The sequence below is a fragment of the Opisthocomus hoazin genome, chromosome 3 (genome assembly GCF_030867145.1).
Source record: "Opisthocomus hoazin isolate bOpiHoa1 chromosome 3, bOpiHoa1.hap1, whole genome shotgun sequence".
NCBI classification, from domain to species: Eukaryota; Metazoa; Chordata; class Aves; order Opisthocomiformes; family Opisthocomidae; genus Opisthocomus; species Opisthocomus hoazin.
Window position 1 is genome coordinate 31,926,233 of NC_134416.1, and position 22,867 is coordinate 31,949,099.

The following is a 22,867-nucleotide window of genomic DNA, read 5'->3' on the forward strand; positions in this document are numbered from 1 at the left end:
AGAGCAGACTGTACCAGCACAGGAAGCTAAATTATGTAATTACCATACAAGTAATGTTTGTAACACCTGTGGCAACATAAATTAAGGGCTTGACAGTTAAAATCTCTCCCCTTTGAAAAAATTAAAACAAAAATACCCACCCAACGAAACACTAACAACCGAAACACTTCAACTGATAAATTTGTTAATATACTTCATATAGTATGAAACAAAAAAATAAATTCCAACCTGGATGTACTTCTTGCTGAAGCATCTCTGCTTTCATGCACAGCCTCGCCATTTTGCTGAACTTCTACTGAACAGTAAAAAACAAATTCACCATAAATATTCAACTATATCTGTTTGAAATATTAATCAAAATATTACCATCTGATTTAATTATTTAAACTTACTGGTTGCTGATGAACTGAGATTTGTAAGAGACTCTTGTTCAACAACCAAACCATCTAGCACAACTGTCAGTTCACCTGTTTGCACCATGCCACTCTTGTTTTCTAAAGAGAGTTTCAACTGTTCTTTCACCTTCTCCACTAAAAATGGAGTAGGGGTGGGTAAGGGGAGAGAAGGAAAGAAGGGATAAAGGAAAGATTAAATTCTAAACAACATTAAAAGAGATTTTCAACACAAAAATGTAATACATGTATTTAATTGTGTAAAACTGAACATGAGACATTTAGATGATTCAAATTAACCACTAAGGAGCTGTGTAAATTTACATCTGCTGTGGGTAAAAGCACAGTTTATTGTAAAAATAAATCAGCCATTTCTGTAGTGTATTCTGTAGGTATGCTATAGGATTCACATGATTTCAGTATTTTGTTGTTAATTATTTCCCACGTTTGCTGTTTTCACCAAGCCCTTTTGAAATTATGCACTACTCATATAACATGAAAAGGCTTGAAGTCAAACAACTTCAGAACTACCGATCCAAGTACTACAAGTCATGGAGAACCTCATTTTACAACCAGGGCTTATGTTCATTTTTCATATCACCTTCCAAAAATAATTCTAAGAGATCACTGAAAGAACATCACTTTGAGGAAGAAGTAAATGCAGAGACTGCATAGAGTCCTTCCTCATTTTTTAAAATTATTTTTAGTAAATCCTTACTAGCATTTTCATAGATCCCAACTCCAAGGATTAAACAGTGACACAGAGGATACCTCAAGTACCCAAAAATCACATCAGAAACTATTTTCACCAAAAGAAACTTTCAGATGATTGAGATTTACAAAAAAATTGTACATGGTGCAGTAAAAGAATTCAATATGACTGATCAGCAGTGCACACATTTGTAAAGAGACATGCATAATCCAGAGGTAAAACAAGCTGTGGATGCTGCATAATTCTCTCTAAACCAACTATTACTAGTACAGCAGTTAAAGCTACACATCATAAATCCAAACACAGTCAGCTATGAGTTCACATTAATTAGGTTAAAATGGTTAAGATCTTTTTTCAGTCTCAGACTAAAAGATTCATTTTTCAAGATACACCACCATATTTCCCTCCATATGACAGCATTCCAAGCTAAAGTTCAAGCTCACTATGCATTTTTATCCACTAAACTAGCGTTTCCTGATTTTTTTCATTCTTAACATATACCATAAATTAACAACAAACATGAAGACAAGGAAGGCTACCATAAGCTATTGCCAGATACCCTCAAGCTGTTACTTTAAAGAGCAGGTTCGACAGTGCAGTTAGGCAGCAGTTACCAGCAGACACCCACAACTATATCACAATGGATTTCAAAGTACTTTAAAGTGCTGGAGCAAGCACACTGCTCCCAAATCTAAGAACTACCGATTCAGCAATCTGCATTTTGGAAAACAGTACTACCTGAAAGAAGAGAAAGAAGAAACTAGACTTCTGCTGAGTTGTTAAATTAACATATTTCCAAATCATCATTTCTACAAAGGGTGATTGGTTTAGCTTCTGCTATTTTAACAGTTTATCTTCCTAGACGAGATCAACAGCTGGCTGTAGACCAGCTGAGTTGGCAAGAAGGCTAGGGTGTGAGCAGCAATTCAGTACTGGTGGTGTTTAGCAGGAGAAAGTAGTTTTTGAATTTAGAGGACTTCCCCCTTATGTTTTCTTCAGTGAAGAGCCTTTCAAGTGCTGCATTTTACACTAGGTAGTATCTATAACTGAGTGACTGAAGGACACCAGTCAGATTATTCTGCCACTGAATTACTGGATAAGCTGGTGCATGTCAAACTTCTGACCTGCCCGCATCAGAAACACTGCACATAAATTACTTTTGATGCAACGTACAGCTAACTTCGTCAACCAGTCCCTGAAAGAATTTGTCAAGTTGTTGTATCCTACACCCCCTGGATCTACAGTAATAAAATATTAACTATTTTACTAGAAATAGTTCGAATATTAACTATTCTTTTTGCTATAATAATTACAGTTTCTTATGATACAGTTTTTCTTAATTTAAAAAACAAGCAATTTTTCTGCTTAACTATGTGATCTTGGGCAGAATCCTTACAATACTGCTGAAGAAACCCCATCTGATTTTGGACTCTGTTTCACTTTTCTGTAAGAATCAGAAAAATGAAGCTTTTTTTTCAGCTCTCCTTTCCCCCACCTCCCTAAACAGAGCTCTCTGGTTTGTGTATCTAACTGGTGAGAAAGGTTAGAGATTGGTTTAGCTGGAATTCTACTGCCACTCTGGAGTGGAATTTAAAGTGTGGATTCACCATCTTGTACTAGTGAAAAAAAATTTTTAAAAAATCAAATTAGATAGAGAAGACCTGTTATAATTCTATTAAAGACAAAATTAGAAGTTACATAGAACACAACAATGTCTAATGTACTAAAAGGAAGTTCTCAATTGTTTCATTAATCAGTGGTTCCTACTGCTCTCTGGGCAGCTAAATTATGAGGGAAGAATATCCAGCTTTTCTACTACTGATTCCAGAGAAAACATGAAAAATTACACAGATGGCTTTTCTGGGAGTTTAGACTTTTTTTTTTTTTTTACATCAAGTCTAAAACAGATCTTCTAGCAAATTAGTTATTCATTTGCCACAAAACATTGTATTTAATCACTTTGCTTTTACTTAATTTGTAGTAACTCATAATGTTTGTTTCAAAATTATTATATCCCATTGTTACACTTCAATTGCTCTCAATAGCACAGACATCTCTAGAAGAGACAAGTAAAGACATCAACTGAAAGTCAATTGTAACTACATGTACAGTTAGTAGTCTGGTTGCCAGTTTGATATATAGATTAGTAATAATAATTCCACTTTACTCAAAATATCCTTCATGATAACTTACATTTTCTATTGTGTATTTCCAAAGCTTGTCTCAAGTCTACAGTGGCTCTTCCTAATAAAGCATCTGCTTTTAAAGTGTGATGGCTCCACACTCTAAATTCCAGCGTAGTCTGTGGAGTCACATTCCTGCATATAAAATACATTTTTTAAAAAATATATACAGATTTTAAAGTAGTCATTCTTGCTATTAGGAGTATTTGAACTTAATTCTCTTTCTCATATTTATTGTACTTCTATTGTATTTGATACTAATTAACTGAAAAAAGTTTTGCTACTGCAAGGGGAAATTTTTAACTAAGAACTGCAAACACTACGATATTTTTACTTAAGGTCAAAGTGCATTACTACAATCGCATAAGGAACTTGAGGAGTATCAGAATAACCTACACTAAGCTCAAATCTCAGTTCTATAGAACATACCTTTATTTATGAAAGACATACTTTCCTTATTCCTCACCCTTCCAGCATTCTAACTAAAAATTCACATTATTAAATGTGGATAACAAGGTGGTAAGTATACTTGTCTGTCACTAGAAAAAAAAATACTAAATATTTTAAAAAAGGAAATAGCAACCAATCTGCTACTTTGCAAGCAGGAAGAACCCACTTAATATGGGTTGGCTGGCCATGAAAGTGTTGATACAACATTATTTGTGAATCCACAAATATATATATTAAACCATGATGCATACTCACAGATATCAGAGGGGGAAAATCAAATTATGAAGTTAAAGTAAAAACTAGAGGGAAGCAGAAACGTAAAGAACCCAATTACAGTAATATGATGATAACCTTTGGCAGTGATCTCCGCCCTGCTCAAGAAGGAAAACGGGAAGCTATGCTAGATCCTGGAGAGTAAGTTTTGTAGTACAGGGTTTAGTACTGCAAGAGTGCTCCTGGTTGTGAAAAATAGAGTAGAATCACTGTACTGCAAAAAGTCAAAGGCCACATATCCATCAGTATTGGATACAGAAAGTTATATCAGCATTGATGAAGACAATACTAAAACGAACCCTCATCCTCCCAACAACAGAGGTAGCTTTATAGTCACTTGAACATGTTTGGACAACATGGATCATCTCTGCTGAAAAACTTCTAATGGAAGTCTCACTAAAAGACCAGCTCAACAAAGAAAAGAAAAGGAAAAAAAAAAAAAACACAACAACAAAAAACAACAATAAAAACAGAAACAAACAAACAAAACCCAAAAAAACCCATACACACCTACACATGGAGAATATGTTGCTGGTGTTCATGCACACCCATATAAGTGAAGGGAATTTGGTAAGCCAGACAGTTCACTTATCCTCAAATAGACCAGGCAACTGAAGCAACGATACCATCCCAACAGCCAGAGGAGGAGGAGGCGGCCAGAATACCTTATATATGTAAGGGTAAGATCCTCAGTGAGTAGTACTCATGATGGAATTAGTCTGTTTGGCTGTACTGTGCATGCCAAATGGCCTCAGTTCTGTCAGCTCACCAAACCCTGCCAAATCTAACCTGCCTCCTCAACAGAAACTGGTCTCTGAATACACCGATAGCTCTGTGCCTGTGCTAGCAGTAACTCCTGCAAATCATCGTCAGCTCCAAGAATATGTTATTCTCTTTTGTAATACTGCAAAGGGCTAATGAGCTCTACTAAACCTGAAACATTGAGAAATGCGGCACAGGAATACCCTACTTGCTTCAGCCCAAGTCTATAGTTAATAATTAAGTGTTCCCAAGCAAACGGCTCCCCAAAGTTAGGCATGCTGTACCACTCCCCACTACTGCTAGTTACACGAACCCAGCGTGATTCTCCCTACTAAAAAAGCTGGCTATTGCTCAGACGGGTCAGATGCTGTAGAATGTAGTGGCTCATGCTCAGCGACACTTGATAGTAGCTACACTACTTCCAGATCCAAACCCGAAGCCATACAATCTTGCTTGTATAGTAATGCACTCTAGCCAACTGCACAGTCCAAGACTGCCAGTTCTACACAGATTTCATACTTGGGTACATCCACACCTGTAGCACAGTTAAACCAAATTAAACCACAAGAACATTAGAAAGGTCAAATATTAGGGTAAGTTGCAAGGTCACTCTGCAGTAAATTGTCCTTGTGTGTGTATCCCTCAATCATGAAATTTAAAGAAAAAAAGTGACCTTCCTCATAACTGCTACTTATCCAGCTGTGATTTTTTTTTTCCTTTTAAAGTTGAGAATGGCATGATTACAATTAGTAACATCTTCTAGAGAGGAATCTTAAAACTTGAATGGCTCATACTGCTAACAAATATCAAGAGTATAACACATATAGCAACTGTATGCAAGGAACACTCTCTGTACCAAAAAATATTCTCAAAACATAGTAAGAATTGAGGAAAAAATTTAATTTGAGATAAATATCATCATATGTCTGCATTTAGACAGCCAAAGAAAACTATGTACGCAGCCAAGCTTAGTAAATATTTGCCTGCAATATCTGCCTAATAAATAGTATTAAACAATAAAAAAAAAAAAATCTACTTACACTGTCAGCTGCTCATCCCATTTTGGATTTGAAGAACTACTTGATTTTGCCGTTTTCTTAATTTCTCCATCTGCAGTTAATTCAGTGTAGAAAGTTGTTCCAAACCAATTCTTTTTCCGTTTCAGTTTGGCACTAGAAACTAATAAAATACATTCCTTTATCTATAACAGCATACTGTTGCTGAAAAACAGAAGATGTACTGCCTACACAATGTATAAAACACAGCATGGCAATGTTACTCCTCACCTTTTCTACTTCCACTGAACATAAAGAGGTCAATGCTAAAATGGTAGCTTTTATTTTCAAAAGCTACTTTGTCAGTTAGTTGAAACCAAGTGTGACATATTCTCTTCACCACATACTGGTAGGATGGGTTGGAGAGACAGTACAACAATTAATTTAGGCATAAACACTGAAAATCATGTGGGTTCTTTTCTTTTCTCATTGTTCTTCCTACTTTTCCCTTAACTGAAAAATATTTGAGTATGATACATCCAAAAGATTATCAGGCAGATTTTTTTTTTTTAATTCTATGTAGTTATGAAAGCATATGCAGTTCAGGCCTATTTCAAAATGTCCCTGTATAGCAAAGCTTCATCTCCTTCCTATATTACCTGTGTGGTTAACCTGCAGTTTAACACATCAGTTTGTTAAAAGTAAGAAATCAACTCTCAAATTTCCCCTATTTAAACAGCTTTGCAGATGAACTTATAGTTCTTTTATATATTCAACAATTAAGAAATAGCGAATGACCAAAAAAAGCTATTTTTTATCTTCGAAGCGCTGGTGAGATCCTCAGAGCTCCTAAACATAGATCTGTTCTCCCACTTCCTCACCCAGCAGAGGAAGTCACTATAAAAACCAACAGCAGCCTAACTGCCAACTTTTTAAATTCTATTTCAGGCAGATGTTGTCTTCAGAAGACCACATCAGTAAACTCACAGCTGTACCTACCTGCTGGCTATGCCTTCTCCTCATTCCTCCCATACTTCAGCATGATTCTCTTTCCCTTCACTTTCAAACTGAAGCAAAGCTGAGAATTTTCAGCTACTTGGAAACAATCCTTCCCTGTTACTTTTCTGTACGGTACTCGCTAATTCAAAAATAAGTGGAAGTTAACTAAACTGTCTGAAAGGGAGACAAAAAAGGTCTGTCATGTATTTCTGGATTACAGTATTCAGAGACGTATAGATTAGTTACTTAAAAGTTAGTGGGATGCAACCATCCAAGATCGTAAAGGCATTAGCCACAGACTTTTATTGAATTTCAATTAAAAGGTATGCACTCCCTCACATTTGTAAAGTCCAGCCTAACTCATGGATCACGTGGTGTAAAAGGCAGCCTTGATAACGACAAAAGATTAATGTAGAAGACTACAAACATCATTTCACGCACGTGTCACATTTTTTAATCCGAAACCATGATATATTTTTAAGCTTTAACAACCTCTATTTCTTCCAGTTTTTCTTCCGTATTTTGCTTTCATAAGCAACTGCTACACTTGTTAAATCACAGGTATTTAGTCATAATAGTCAACCTTCCTTTTAGTTTCCCTCCTTGTATCCCATTACATTTTAAGTCATCAAGTCCTGAGTCCCCAAACATGCAAGGAAACCATTATTTTTTGTTAGGACTTCTTCTAAAAATATTTGTTGTAACAAATATTAGCAAAAGACTTCAAAAAGAACTAACAAGACAAGATATCTTGCCAAGTATATTCGAAAAAATACTGATGGCAAAACTTGTCAGCAACATGCTGTAACTGTCGAAGCAAGTCACTACTCCATATGAATTTCTCTACAAAATGCATATATGCTACTTGCTGCCTTTATAAAAGTGATTTTTAAGTATAGTTCTTGAAATATAAGTCTAGATTCTACAGCAGCATTAACTAATCTGAGCATAAACCAGCACCGTGCCTGCTGGCGACAGACAGAGTCCAGCTATCTCAAAGGGGAAAAAGGATTCTTGGCCACAAGCTTGGCCACTGAGAGGGCTTTAAATTAGGTTCAAAGGGGGAAGGGGACATCTCCCAGCTCACTAGGGATGAGACCAGGCTTGGCGTGCCAGGGTCAGGGGTGAGATCGACAGCCCAGCTCAAGTGTGTCTACACCGACGCACGTACCATGGGCAATAAACAGGAGGACCTGGAAGCCATTGTACAGCAGGACGGCTACAACTTGGTCGCCACCACAGAAACACGGTGGGACAACTCGCATGACTGGCATGCTGTCATGGATAGGTACAGATTCTTTAGGAAAGACAGGCCAACAAGGAGAGGTGGTGGAGTTGCTCTGTATGTGAGGGAGCAACTGGAATGCATTGAGCTTGGCCTGGAAGCGGATGAGGAGTTGAGAGCTCCTGGGTTAGAATTTAGGGACAGCCTCGTACGGGTGACATTACTGTGGATGTGTACTACAGGGCACCTGACCAGGAGGAGGAAGTTCATGAGGTCTTCTACGGACAGTTGAAAGTAGCCTCACAGTCACAGGCCCTGGTTCTCATGGGGGACTTCAACCACCCTGACAACAGCTGGGAAGACCACACAGCCAGGCACATGCAACCCAGGAGGTTCCTACAGAGCATCGATGATAACTTTCTGATGCAAGTGGTGGAGGAACCAACAAGGCAAGGTGCTCTGCTGGACCTTGTACTAACACACAAGGAGTGTCTGGTTGAGGATGTGAAGGTTGGAGGTAGACTCGGCTGCAGTGACCATGAAATGGTGGAGTTCGGGATCCTGCATGGAGGAAGCAGGGCGATAAGCAGGATCAAAACCTTGGACCTCAGCAGAGCTAACTTCAGCCTCTTCAAGGAGCTACTTGGAGGAATCCCGTGGGCTAGGGCTCTCAAAGGCAGGGGGGTCCAAGAGTGCTGGTCGCTGTTTAAACATCACACTGCTCCTGAGCATGGAGGAAGTATCCCCCTGAGAAAGAGATCTAGAAAAGGAGGCAAGAGACCAGCATGGATGAACAAGGAGCTTCTAGCGGAGCTCAGGTGGAAGAGAAAGGTCCATGGAATGTGGAAAGAGGGACAGGCCACTTGGGAAGAATACAGGAATGTGGTCAGAGCATCACAGAATCACAGAATAGTAGGGGTTGGAAGGGACCTCTGTGGGTCATCTAGTCCAACCCCCCTGCCGAAGCAGGGTCACCTACAGTAGGCTGCACAGGATCTTGTCCAGGCGGGTCTTGAATATCTCCAGAGAAGGAGACTCCACAACCTCCCTGGGCAGCCTGTTCCAGTGCTCCGTCACCCTCAGAGGGAAGAAGTTCTTCCTCATGTTCAGACGGAACTTCCTGTGCCTCAGTTTGTGCCCATTGCCCCTTGTCCTGTCACTGGGCACCACTGAAAAGAGCTTGGCCCCATCCTCCTGACACCCACCCTTCAGATATTTGTAGGCATTTATAAGGTCCCCTCGCAGCCTTCTCTTCTTCAGGCTGAACAAGCCCAGTTCCCTCAACCTCTGCTCGTAGGGGAGATGCTCCAGTCCTCTCACCATCCTCGTAGCCCTCCGCTGGACTCTCTCCAGTAGCTCTTCATCTTTCTTGAACTGGGGAGCCCAGAACTGGACACAGTACTCCAGATGAGGCCTCACCAGGGCAGTGTAGAGGGGAAGGAGAACCTCCCTCGTCCTGCTGGCCACACTCTTCTTGATGCACCCCAGGATCCCATTGGCTTTCTTGGCAGCCAGGGCACACTGCTGGCTCATGGTCAACCTGTCGTCCACCAGGACACCCAGGTCCCTCTCCGCAGAGCTGCTCTCCAGCAGGTCCACCCCAAGCCTGTACTGGTGCATGAGGTTGTTCCTCCCCAGGTGCAGGACCCTGCACTTGCCCTTGTTGAACCTCATCAGGTTCCTCTCTGCCCAGCTTTCCAGCCTATCCAGGTCACGCTGAATGGCAGCACAGCCTTCTGGCTGAATGGCAGAACTCAGAGGGTTGTCATCAGTGGCGCTGAGTCTAGTTGGAGGTCGGTAACTAGAGGTGTCCCCCAGGGGTCAGTACTTGGCCCAGTCTTGTTCAACTTCTTCATCAATGACCTGGATGAAGAGTTAGAATGTATCCTCAGCAAGTTTGCTGATGACACAGAACTGGGAGGAGTGGTAGATACACCAGAAGGCTGTGCTGCCATTCAGCGTGACCTGGATAGGCTGGAAAGCTGGGCAGAGAGGAACCTGATGAGGTTCAACAAGGGCAAGTGCAGGGTCCTGCACCTGGGGAGGAACAACCCCATGCACCAGTACAGGCTTGGGGCGGACCTGCTGGAGAACAGCTCTGTGGAGAGGGACCTGGGTGTCCTGGTGGACGACAGGTTGACCATGAGCCAGCAGTGTGCCCTGGCTGCCAAGAAGGCCAATGGCATCCTGGGATGCATCAAGAGGAGTGTGGCCAGTAGGTTGAGGGAGGTTCTCCTTCCCCTCTACACTGCCCTAGTGAGGCCCCATCTGGAGTACTCTGTCCAGTTCTGGGCTCCCCAGTTCAAGAAAGATGAGGAGCTACTGGAGAGAGTCCAGCGGAGGGCTACGAGGATGGTGAGAGGACTGGAGCATCTCTCCTACGAGGAAAGGCTGAGGGAGCTGGGCTTTGTTCAGCCTGAAGAAGAGAAGGCTGAGAGTGCTCTTATAAATATCTGAAGGGTGGGTGTCAGGAGGATGGGGTCAAACTCTCTTCAGCGGTGCCCACCGACAGGACAAGGGGCATTGGGCACAAACTGAAGCACAGGAAGTTCCACCCGAACATGAGGAAGAACTTCTTTACTCCGAGGGCAATGGAGCACTGGAACAGGTTGCCCAGGGAGGTTGTGGAGTCTCCCTCTCTGGAGATATTCAAGACCCACCTGGACAAGGTCCTGTGCAGCCTGCTGTAGGCGAACCCTGCTTCAGCAGGGGAATTGGACTAGATGACCCACAGAGGTCCCTTCCAACCCCAAACATTCTGTGATTCTGTAGGTCAGCAATACTACGTCCCACATTCCTGTCTCCCACTTCTTTCCCTGTACTGCCACTGGTGTTTCTCTAATCTTGCAATAAAGACTGGTAAGAGAACTAAACCTTCAGAAAACTAATTGTGAAAATTGTACAGATTTCTTACTTCGATCTTCGAACCAGATCTCTCGAAGCCAAGAGAAGCTCCAGTGTCAAAAACAGTACAAGACTACTTACATAAGGAGCAGTACAGAATATCAAAATTATCATTTCTGCATGCACAGATATGGAAATACACGTCATTTGTGTAAGTCAGTATGTTACTGTTATACATATTCAATCTACAAGTGGCTCCACCTATGTTATTAGTTATTGCCAGATTTGATGAGTCATCACGTTGCCAAATTATCTGATCCTTACACAAGGTAAATCAGTTTTAAGGCTCCTGTCTTATCTAATTCCACAAAATTTCCATTTTGGGGACTCTTCAACAATGTATTTTTTCTCAGATAACCTGGCCATCTTTGGACCATCCAGCATGATGTATCTTTCTTGAGACACAGCTTTTTTTAAGGAATGGTATCTTCCAAGTTTCATTCAAAATAGTCTTAATATATCTTTGCTCATGCACTCATTCTTACTTCAGGGTTCTCGGATTTCTCAGGATCCCTGAAAAGTTCAAGTTACTTATCAATGGTAAAATAAGAATTATATACATACATACAAACACATACATTTATATCTATATATTTATGCACAATGTCTAACTACTTGCTGTTAATATCTCCACTTTTACCTACTGTAACACTGTCATAATTAGCTATCACGACTTGTTTACCTAGATACTTTTTGCTTATCTCTGGACTACAACAAGCCTTTTTTCTACTCTGCCACCCCACAGAAAGAGCAGCTAATTATCACATCCCAATTATCACATCCCTGACCAGTTCTTCTCCATGAATAGCAAAATGCATAACCTATTTGGCCCGTTCAGCATCTATTGAAAAAAGTGTCCCCAACACAGTCAGAAATTTCCAGAACTGCTTGTAGCTCACTGTGCTTCCCTTCCAGCAGAGACTGGGATGGCTGCATTCTGCCTTGAACTCTGAAAACCAGCACAGCAAAAGTAAAAAAGCACAGTCACAAGATGCAACACAGTAAATTCCAGGCGGATAAAAGGAAAAACATTTTCACACTGATGTGGTTTATCACTAGAAAAAGTTGCCCAGGAAAACTGTGTAATCTACATCCTTTGAGATGCTGAAAATTCAGCTGGACAATACCCTGAGCAACCTGATCCAACTTCAAAGGTAGCCCTGCCTTCAGCAGAAGAGTAGGCTAGGAAATCCCCAAAGGTCCCCTGCAACCTAATTTATTCCATATGGCTGTGTAATCCATCCTGCTGCCCTAAGGACAATACAGAATACCTATGTTGTTCTTAAAAGATGTTTACCTGATATGTAAACAAGGACCTTAGTCTTTTATAGGGCTAGCAGATTTTGTGATCTCAAGTTCTTCTCTAGCTTCATTATAACATTGCACCTATTTTCAGCCTGGGGTTCACTACAATTGTCGATCTTTTCTGTAGAATTTCAATAACATCTGTTTCCTCTATAGAATTTGTGCCATTAATTATTTGTTCCCAAGCAGAATTCCTTACATTTGTCCCTACTGTTGAATATCCTTTTTTCCTAATTTGAGGAGATCACTAAAACCTGTCATCTAACTCACAGCATAACCTCTATCTAGCTTCAATTCATCTACATACACTATACTCACACACTTAACTGTAACATCAATTTATTAATTAGGTATTAACTACACTGATCCATTTTTTACACTCAGTTCAAAGATTATTTTTTTAGAATACCTATGTTTTCTTGTAAAAATCACCACGATACATCTCACTACTTGCCTGTTACTTGCATCTGTAATCTTCCATTATGGTTGTTACTTGTATCAGATCTTGGTGAGGCTGTGGCCATGTCAGAAGTTTAGGCTTTAGCCTGGGGGGGGGGGGAAAAACAAACAAAAAACACACAGGTAGCTTACGAAAAAGTACTTCTCTCTGCTCTGCCTGCTACTTAGAGCAATTAAATGAAATGCTCAACCAATCAGCAAGTTACCAAATGTTACTTAGATGTGGCAGAACACATTCTTCTGTAACACCAGTTTAAAAAACCAATTACTTTGTCCCATGTTACCTTTGAGGATGCCAAGACACTTCTGCAATGCTAACATTTACACAGTTTAGAACAACTGTGTAAGGCAAGAAAAAAAACAACCAGCTGTGATGTATCAATATCCTTGCCACCAGAAGGCATGCTTATGGTCTGATTTCAGATGAGCTAAGCACCAAGAACTTCAAATGAATACAATGTCTGAAACCTTTACATGCTTAAAAAACAAGCTGTCCCCAGGACGACACATTCAAGCAGTAATGCCAAGTGACTCAAAGAACATTTGCAGTCAGCTTTCTACACCACTGTCATCCACCCACAAATCACTTCCCTCATCTATTGAGACAGTCAGCACTTTACAAGGACCACCCATCTTATCATTCAGTGACCAAAACCATGTGGCATTGATCTTAGCTGGGGCACCCCAGAACTTCAAGCATGTGCAGACATCACCACTCCTGTTCTCCTGAATTACTACACCTGAAACAAAGCTAGAGTAAAATATTCTCTATCAGACAACTACTTTTCATGAGAAAAGAATATGTACACTTAAAATGCACTTTCCATGATCTGGATGAACTTCCATATATTTATTTCTGTGAACATTAATTGGTATCAATAATTATATAGAACAGTTGTCACAAAGTGTTTTTTTTTATCATGCATCTCAATCAGTATAAAATTGTTGAGCTCGCACCCCCAGTATGTATTTATTTATAAATTATATCTAGGTACTACTGTACTAATGTGTTACGTACTTCATAAAACATATAAAAATGGAAATTAAAAAAGATGATTAAAAGATTGAAATAAACAATATTTTAAAATAATTTTTATTATGAATGGTACAAAAAAATTTTGATCTTGCTAAAAAATTATTAATTTTTTTGTGAAAGTCGTGATTGAATACGCTTCATTTTTTTAAAATGCTGGCTTAACACTTTGTAATACAGTGATTTAAAGATCTGGTTCTAAATTCAGTTTATTTTGATACTTGGTTTTAATGGCTGTCATAGCTTGAAAAGACAATTTACAAAGATACGTACATCTAAATGAAAGTGCGTCACTGGCTGCACTTGCTAAATCCTCATGCTCATTTTTCATTCCCATTCATTAATTAGACAAAGGTTTTTCTTGAAAGTTGGCCAGTAAATTTCCATCTTCCCTGATGTCAATCAGTTATTACTGCAAACTAACGGAAGGTGTTGCATTTTTACATTTTCAACAAATAGGTTCAAAACCCCCTGAAACTCTTCATTTGGAAGACTTTCAAACAGGTGACAAAATTCTGTTTCCAAGTTTAAATATACAGATATGAGAGTCTTTATAGATGACATACATCTTTTCTGGCAACAAAATCACACTCAGCTTTGCATCTTTCCCCTTGAAGTAAAAAATTACCATGATGGGTAGAAGAAATTATTACAACACCAGGAAGATCCCAACAGAGGATGGAGATGAAACAGTTCGGCTTGCGGCTGGCTAAGGGGCTGCACGTTTCTGCAACAACTACATGACTGCATCCCACATCAACAGTGCCCCAGTGTTCCGTGTCTGCCCCTGTAAAATGAACATCCTTCTGTCATAGACATCTATCTTACACTCTTGCCAATATGGTGCACCCAGGCACATTTACACGGCAATGATTACATTTCCAAATTTTTAGTGTGTTGTAAACAAAATGCTGCATTAACATGTATGTCATACTATTTATAAAGACAAAATAAAATACACGGAAATGCAAAAAAAAGGCATTTGAAGTTTTTTCAATAAACATAGCTTTTCAACAACAATACATGAAGAAAGTGTTCTGTCATATTTTATATTCAAAAGGGCTTTACTGAGCAGAGCATGCTAGTTGAACTGACTGGCTCTGGTCTCATCATGTTCCACAGATTCCAAAGCTGCCACTCCCCCTCCCTCCCATCCTTGTTTAACTGATGAGGAATTAAGAACTGGTTAAGAATCAAGGGGGAAGGAAACATCAAATTTTCTCCGAGTCCAATGAAGAAAACTAATCATTTGTTTTTTCTAGTAACTTCTCTTTCAGGAATGTATCAAAAAAATTATTTCAGGCTTCAGACATCAGTTGTTTTCATCAGTAACTATCCAAACTCGATTGCTGACATTTTAAAATGACATGAACTGGTTTTTGTCTAATCAGCTGTGATGCAGGGTGGTTCTCCTGGGAGAAGAGAGCGCCTGCTCACATCATGATGCTTTCCATTTTCATTCAAGATCCAAAAAGCTACTCTTATATTATTGAAAAAACAAACTAACAAAAGTCTTCATTGCCTGATGCAGACTGGGTCCCAGTCAAACACAGAAATTCTTTCTCTTACTCATAGGATACCACAGGAGTCAAGCTAGGAGTAAAACAAACAAAAAAAAATATACCAAGTTTCAGATAGTAGGGTCTAATCACCTGTGAAAACATATCACAATGGATGGAAAATCCTATCACACAACACAGTTAAAATACAGGAAGAATGATAAATCTATAGACACAAGAAGTTACACAACCTGGCTTTGCAATTAATCTTCAATTGGAAGATCTGCAAATCAGGAAAGTATCACAGGAGAATTTATTCAAGAAGCACAGTCTCCCCCCCTACAACTACCTACAGACTGAAAACAAACAAACAAACAAACAACCTTAACCAAACAGAATGACATAGTCGGGAACTCAGAAACCATCCATTAAGCTGTGGTAAAAAATCTCATGAGTCACTGCTTCCCTCGCCTGAAACTGGTTGCAGTTTCATCTGATACAATACAGAAGACTGAACAGAAAATAAATATAACTGTAATTTAAAATGAGTTATACTCAATCACAATGTATTTGGGTTTACTGATGTTGCCTTAATGACCACCGATTTATTCTCTTGCTAATCTGACACTTCTGTTCCAGAGAAAAAGAAACACGAACAGACCACATGGTGAATGAGCACTGTTGAAACAGAAGTCTTCCTGAATGCCCAAAAGCAGAATAAGTGAACTTTTGATCTAGTTGTATAAATGTGCTAAGCAAGGACAAAGTAAATAGATGAGCAAAATGCCTAAATATTACTAAATTCTCCACTAACAGCTTCAGTTAGATCTACTGTAAGTATAAGAATTGAGTGGGCTAAGTAAAAATAATCATAATGCCATAATATTATTTTTCCTACATCAGAGCACATCTTCCAAGTAAGAATGCAAATACAGAAAAATCTTTTTTCAATAGATTTAAAAAAAAAAAAAAACACCACCAAGAAGCTCATCTATTCAAGATTTAGGATAGGCTGGGGAAAAAATACGTGAACTGAAACTCTAAAACCTATGGCTATTTAACATAATAAAAACTTCTACAGAGTCTCATGAGAAAATAACAATACTGTTGCTTTTCCTCGTTATAAGCAGAAACAAACACCAGAAAGGCCATGTTACTTTGATTATAAAGTCTTACATGTAAAAAATCTTTAAGAAAAAAAAAAAAAAAACATACCACTGAAAATTTTTTTAGGTTCAGATTAACAAGCTATCCAACCATATGATCACGCTTTTGTCGATATTATTTAGTGCTGGATTACCTGAAGCTATCACAGTACTGTCACAATTCTATCACATGTAAAACTGAACAATACGTTCACTGTCACAGCATTAGCAGTACGAATTTGTGCTCCACACTGCAGATATTCCCCTCCTGTTACCCTGCTTACACACACACACACTTTTGCTTTCAAGATAGCATAACGATTCTGGCACAATCTCCTTGTTCCTTCAGTGGAAAAAGAGGGCCTAGAGGCAGGTCTAGAAATGTGGATGATTTCCTACTCCCCCCAGCACAGTGGAACAACTGTCTCTTCCCTGAAACATGCTCACACACAGTCGCCTTGCCGCCTCATACTGTAGGCTTCACCACGGGCAAAGTCTCCCAAGAACGTTCCTCCTTCCCACACTTCACACTCCAGAAGATCAAAACAGCTACAGTATATGGAGATTCTGACCCCTACAGCCTCCTGAAATCACTGGTCACTTGTACAAAACCTTCAGCAGCATTGCAACAATTAGCCTTTTTACATTATTGAAAAAGCCAGTGTCATAAAAGCATAAAATAAAAAATAGGTGGGTTTAGTGGCAGGAGGCAGGGAGGGGAGTCATGACTCCTCTGCAACAAAATCAAAAAGTCTAAGGTTGGAAGCAAGTTTCTTGATCTGAAAATAAGAAAAAAGAAAAACAATAAGAAAGGAAAAGTTCTTTTTTGTTATCTCAGATGCAAGCAAATTTCTTAACTGATTTCCTTCCATTCAGACTTCCAAAATCCAGAATTTCTATTCAGTGCAATTCTGATTTGAGAGTTTATTTCACTTTTTAACAATAAAACTGGTAACCATTGCTAATCTCAGGAGGATCATCGAATTTCAGTGAACACTCTCAACACCAAGACCCCTTAAATTTACATATATTCTGATCACATCTCTACCAAATGCACAGCGTTTTTCTGATTTTGTTGCAGCAAACTGAATATATGTCTAATTAATTGATTTAAAAAAAAGCTACTACAGATGTTAACTGTATTCCTTACAAAGAGAAACAGTAATTCTGTATCATTAAAAAAAAAAAAAAGATATCTCCCTTTGACATTGGGGAAGTTCAATCTCAGAAACTGGTTACACACAAGTAGAGACCAGATCTGTTTCAGATCTGGAGAAGAATCTGTATACCAAATAAGGTGGTGGTATTTATTGAACTGAGCAGGACGGCAGAAGAACACTTACTTCTACAACTCATCTTGTCTACAGCAACACTAATAAGAAAATTCTAAGACCTGACACTCCCTAAATGGATATCTTTGGTCATCAACAACTAAAATTACAACAATACTTACACCTAGACAGACAACTTGAGTCAGTTTCGTTTCCCTGAACTCCACAAGCCTGCTTGCTACTTTAAGAAGTAATGGAAAGACTATGCTTATGAGCAAGGGATATTCTCCACAAACACCAGTACAGCCATCTGAGAACCACTGAACTTTCTGCTTGATGTTTGTGACAAAATTAATTCATGTTCTTCATGAAAATTTGATCTCTGCTCTTCAGTTTCAGATGTCCTCTTCCTTTTCAAGACCTACTATTACAGGCTAATTCAAAAAGTCAGCAATTCCATTCTCTTTTCTGACCAAATATATAATAACCAGGAATATACTGCAAAGCCCAGTAGGTACTTTGTTTTTGGTGTGATGGATTAGGGACACAGACAAGAGACATTACATAGGCCAAGGTATTAATGTTCATTAACCAGTAACCAGTATCTGAGGGGAAAAGAAAAAAAAAGAAAACATTCTCCAGTTGAGAAGCTTCCAGCAAAAAGCTATATTCATGGAGATCTTATAGATTTAACCAACATAGTTGCTGGTTTGATTCCTTTCAATAGGATGCCAGAATATAAAATACTCACACCTTGTCTTATAATCCTCCTCTTCCAGTATAACTAATTAAAGGTAGTGGAACAGCACCCTGACATGCTGCAGACATTTCGAAGGTTTCCTTCATGTATGCGCTCTGCTACACTCACTCATAAGGAACCAAATTGTTTAAACACATGGACAAACTTCAAGCAAGGAAAATACTGTTAGTCATACTATTGTTTTCATTCTTTTATGTTACATATCCTTCTAGCTAGCAAGGAGTTTAAAAAGGGTCATATTTAGTTGTAAATGAACATAACACAATTATCAAGACAGTAAGTCCCCCTTAAAATTACCAAAAGTTGTAAAAGTAAGGTTAAGAGATTTTTCTTTAAAATGTCAAGTAGAAAGCCTTAACATTTTTTAATTTACTGAAATTAAGCAAAGATATAGAACAAGAACTACAGACTAAAAAGGCATCATTAAGCAGCAGGCCTTGTTCTGTTCTCTTACGCATATACTGAAAGAAACAGTCCAGCGGAAAAAAACAGTAACCAGTGCTCTGATCTGTGACTCCCACCAGACATATGCAAAGAAGGCAAAGTCCAAGTTACACAAACAGCTTTAACCTTTGTTTTCTAATCTGAATGCTTTACACTGAAGGTCTTGGATACTTTCAACTTAACTCAATAGATCTGTTTATATGACACTGAAATGTTATGGTTTTTTTCACAGACTAAGTCAAGTTCCTTCTCTCCTGGTATTCTGCTTTTGCCCAAACACAAGCTGCCAATTCCCAACCACACTTTTTTTTTACCTGCAGGAATTCAATCACTTCCTATTGTTTAAACCCCTATTTTTTGTTGTTTTCACCTTCACTACCTTTAACTTTCAGTCCTATGTATATTTTTGTCTTTGAGTTTTACACCTAAATCATTTAGAATTTTTCTGGAAAATATTTTAATTATCCACCACAGCAGTACACGTGGAAGTCATATGTTATGAAATAAAAAATATTTACAATTGGAACCATGCAAGATGTATGTTCTCCATCAGTTTTTCTAGCTATGTCTTAAAATTATGCATCATGAAGATCAAAGAACCTACAATATTACCAGTCCTAACTTCTTTGACAGTATGCTCAAATAAAGAAAAGTTATTAACTTTAAGAATCCCTGCGAAAACAATTTAATCTACAGTCCTATGCTCAAACTGAAGGCAAAAAGACGGCACAAGACGTATTCTGGACCCTAAAACATAGAAGAACTTTAATAATCAGCTTGGAAATTTGTAAGATGCAGTGAGTAGTACTGAACAGTGTCATTACCTATGAAGTATCATACAAACAGTAGCTTAAGTCACTGTTTAATAGCTTAGAAAATTTTGGAAATTTAAATCAGTTTTTCACTGATCATTTCAAATAATACCGCTAATAGCACTGATTTTACTTCTCTCACCACACAAGGGAAACACACAATGGCAGGACTTTCAGGATAGGATCGTAGTAAGACCATTACTGGGGACAAACTTTTTAGTGGGGCCTGTTGCGACAGGACAAGGGATAATGGTTTTAAACTAAAAGAGGGTAGATTCAGACTAGATACAATGAAAAAATTTTTTTACTGTGAGGGTGGTGAAACAGGAACAGGTTGCCCAGAGAGGTGGTAGATGCCCCATCCCTGGAAACTTTCAAGGTCAGGTTGGATGGGGCTCTGACCAACCTGATCTGGTTTAAGTTGTCCCTGCTTATTGCAGGTGCATTGGACTAGATGACCTTTAAAGGTCCGTTCCAACCCAAACCATTCCATGACTTCATGATTCGCTAAGCAAAAAACTACTTTCTGTGGCACCTAGTCCTGGTTTTAAACTTCAGTCAAACAAATATTGATGGACTGAAATGCAGATCTCCACTTAAAAAAAACAAAGTTCTAGGATATCATTTATACAAATTAAAAACTAGAAACTTTATTTAACAGAATACTTAGCTACTTATCAAGATGATAAGATTCCTGCAGATCCCTTTAATTCCTTGGATATTGGCGAGTTTAAAAAAATATATGACAAAAAATCCCAAGCCTTTATGATTAAAGAAGTAAACGCAACACAGCTGTATTCCATAGGACTTATAAATATTACAAATACAAGAAGATCTGCAAGACTTGAAAGCTGTTCAAAACATTTGTAACTGTAGGACATATTCCATGACAATAGTGACCATGGGAACCTTTTTTTTTTTTTCTTCCCTTTTTTTTTACGTCAGTGGTCCAGTGAGAGTGCTCTTCGCACCAAACATTCATCGCATAAACCACACATTCACTATATATAATCACAAAATCACAGAATGGTTGAGGTTGGAAGCGACCTCTGGAGGTCATCTGGTCCAACCCCCCTGCTCGAGCAGGGCCACGTAGAGCAGGTTGCCCAGGCCTGTGTCCACATGGCTTTTAAGTATCTCCAAGAATGGAGACTCCACAACCTTCCTGGGCAACCTGTGCCAGTGCTCGGCCACCCTCACAGTGAAAAAGTGCTTCCTGATGTTCAGAGGAAACCTCCTGAGTTCCAGTGTGTGCCCACTGCCTCTAGTCCTGGCAGTGGGCATCAGTGAAAAGAGCCTGGCTTCATCCTTTTTGCACCCACCCTTCAGGTATTCATACAGATTGCTGAGGTCCCCTCATGTCTTCTCCAAGCTGAACAGTACCAGCTCTCTCACTCTTTCTTCAAAGCAGTCCAGTGCCTTAATCATCTCCACGGCCCTTCACTGAACTCCCTGCAATACGTCCTTGTCTCTCATACTGAGGAGCCCAGCACCGGGCACAGGACTCCAGGTGTGGCCTCACCAGTGCTGAGCAGAGGGGCAGGATCACCTCCTCCAACCTACTGGCAATGCTTTGTCTAATGCAGCCCAGGACACCATTCACCATCTTTGCCCCCAGGGCACGTTGGTGCCTCGTGCTCAACTTGGCCTCCACCAGGACCCCCAGGTTCTTTTCCGCCACCAGAATGTCTTGCGTCTTCCTGTTAAAACTCAAAAGGACTACCAAAACCAGCTTCAGCTGACAATACCCCTCACTCCTTTACCTAGGAGTAGCTTACAAGCATTCTCAGAAAAGGATTTACTTGAGGCTGAGAGAACTGAAAAGGGACCCAGACATATTAAGCAGTAAAATCCAACTTCAACAAAACAAATGAGAATAAGCTCTGAGAAACTTCTCATACTTTCTGTTATCATCAACACACTTTTTGGAGCTTCAGACCAGCCAAAACAGTAATGGACAGAACAGTACGTCATTTCTCATGTTTTCACTAAGCCCACAGCACATACTGACAGGTATAGACCTACCAGTGGCTTCCTTAGGATCTGCCTTGACATTAGCAGAACTTCAGCAGTCTCCTCATAAGGGTCTACAAGGCCTTGTCAGCAAGGCAAGGTATTAGTTCCTCCTGACAACTAACAGCTTCTCCAGAGATACTTCAGCATCTGTGATATATTGTAAGCATTTTATTCCTAAATTCCAAGTTTCCCACCCTACAGCAGACCTACACAGCTCTCAACTGGAAAGTAAACTGTCATTACAGAATCACAGAATAGTAGGGGTTGGAAGGGACCTCTGTGGGTCATCTAGTCCAACCCCCCCGCCGAAGCAGGGTCACCTACAGCAGGCTGCACAGGACCTTGTCCAGGCGGGTCTTGAATATCTCCAGAGAAGGAGACTCCACAACCTCCCTGGGCAGCCTGTTCCAGTGCTCCGTCACCCTCAGAGGGAAGAAGTTCCTCCTCATGTTCAGACGGAACTTCCTGTGCCTCAGTTTGTGCCCAAACAAAACATGATAATTTGGCTGTCTCGGTGCCTGCCCCAGGGGAATGAGTTTGGTCTGTCTTTGTGGACCCAGTGCCGACCACAGTCCTTAAGAACTTGACTTCACACCTTAGTAGTTTACTGTGTGTGAGAGTTGTTCATCTGTTCAGGCAACAAAAGGAAGCTCTGTGGTGTCCTGCTAGACTGGCTTTGCCTCAGCCGCTGTGTCCGAGCACTTCTGCTCCTGGAGAGGCCGCGCTGAGGGAAGCCGTTGCACCTTGTCACCTTCCAGGGACAGCCGTAGGGAATGGCCTGGGGGGCGAGACCCACCCTCTGCCAGCGAGAGCTGCGCCGGTAGCTGCTCACGGCAGGGAGACGAGGATTTCCAGGAATCTTGATCCTGGAGGTTGAGTTGTGTTCCACTGGCACAGCCCTGCTTCCGACCTGCCCTGCTTGGTGGCTGCCTACCTGTGCTCTGCTTCGTTGTCGCCACGCTGTCTCGCTGGCTTGTGGTTTTTGTTCTTTTGGCCAGTCAGCGTTCTCTTTTCTTCATACCCTATCATTTCTGAGGCAGTTTTGCTGTGTGCCTGTTAGAGATTTCATGCATTCCTCGGGTGACAGCAACACCTTTTTTCGCTCTTGGAGCTTAAAGTCTCACTTAGAGATGTGCAGGGGACTCAGCTCCACTTTCCCTCATTCATCTTTGTGCAGCAGAAAGCCACGCTCCTACCTTGCCTTCTTTATCGGTCACCAGAAGATGGT

At 40.0% G+C, this 22,867-nt stretch overlaps 1 protein-coding gene across 5 annotated transcripts in view; it reads right to left on the reverse strand.

The window, feature by feature from the left end:
* The window catches only part of WWP1 (WW domain containing E3 ubiquitin protein ligase 1), a 64,728-nt gene that overhangs the window by 26,461 nt on the left and 15,400 nt on the right, over positions 1–22,867 (reverse strand). Inside the window, exons 2-7 of one of the 5 annotated variants that reach the window (XM_075415897.1) lie at positions 14,321–14,479; positions 12,655–12,745; positions 5,813–5,951; positions 3,298–3,422; positions 393–530; positions 229–295 (exon numbers count right to left, since the gene is read on the reverse strand). In XM_075415897.1, the coding sequence (XP_075272012.1) occupies positions 229–295; positions 393–530; positions 3,298–3,422; positions 5,813–5,951; positions 12,655–12,724 (539 nt within the window). In that variant the 5' untranslated portion in view covers positions 12,725–12,745; positions 14,321–14,479. The remainder of the gene's footprint in view (positions 1–228; positions 296–392; positions 531–3,297; positions 3,423–5,812; positions 5,952–12,654; positions 12,746–14,320; positions 14,480–22,867) is intronic. The other 4 variants (XM_075415899.1, XM_075415896.1, XM_075415900.1 and 1 more) reach the window with 4 other exon arrangements.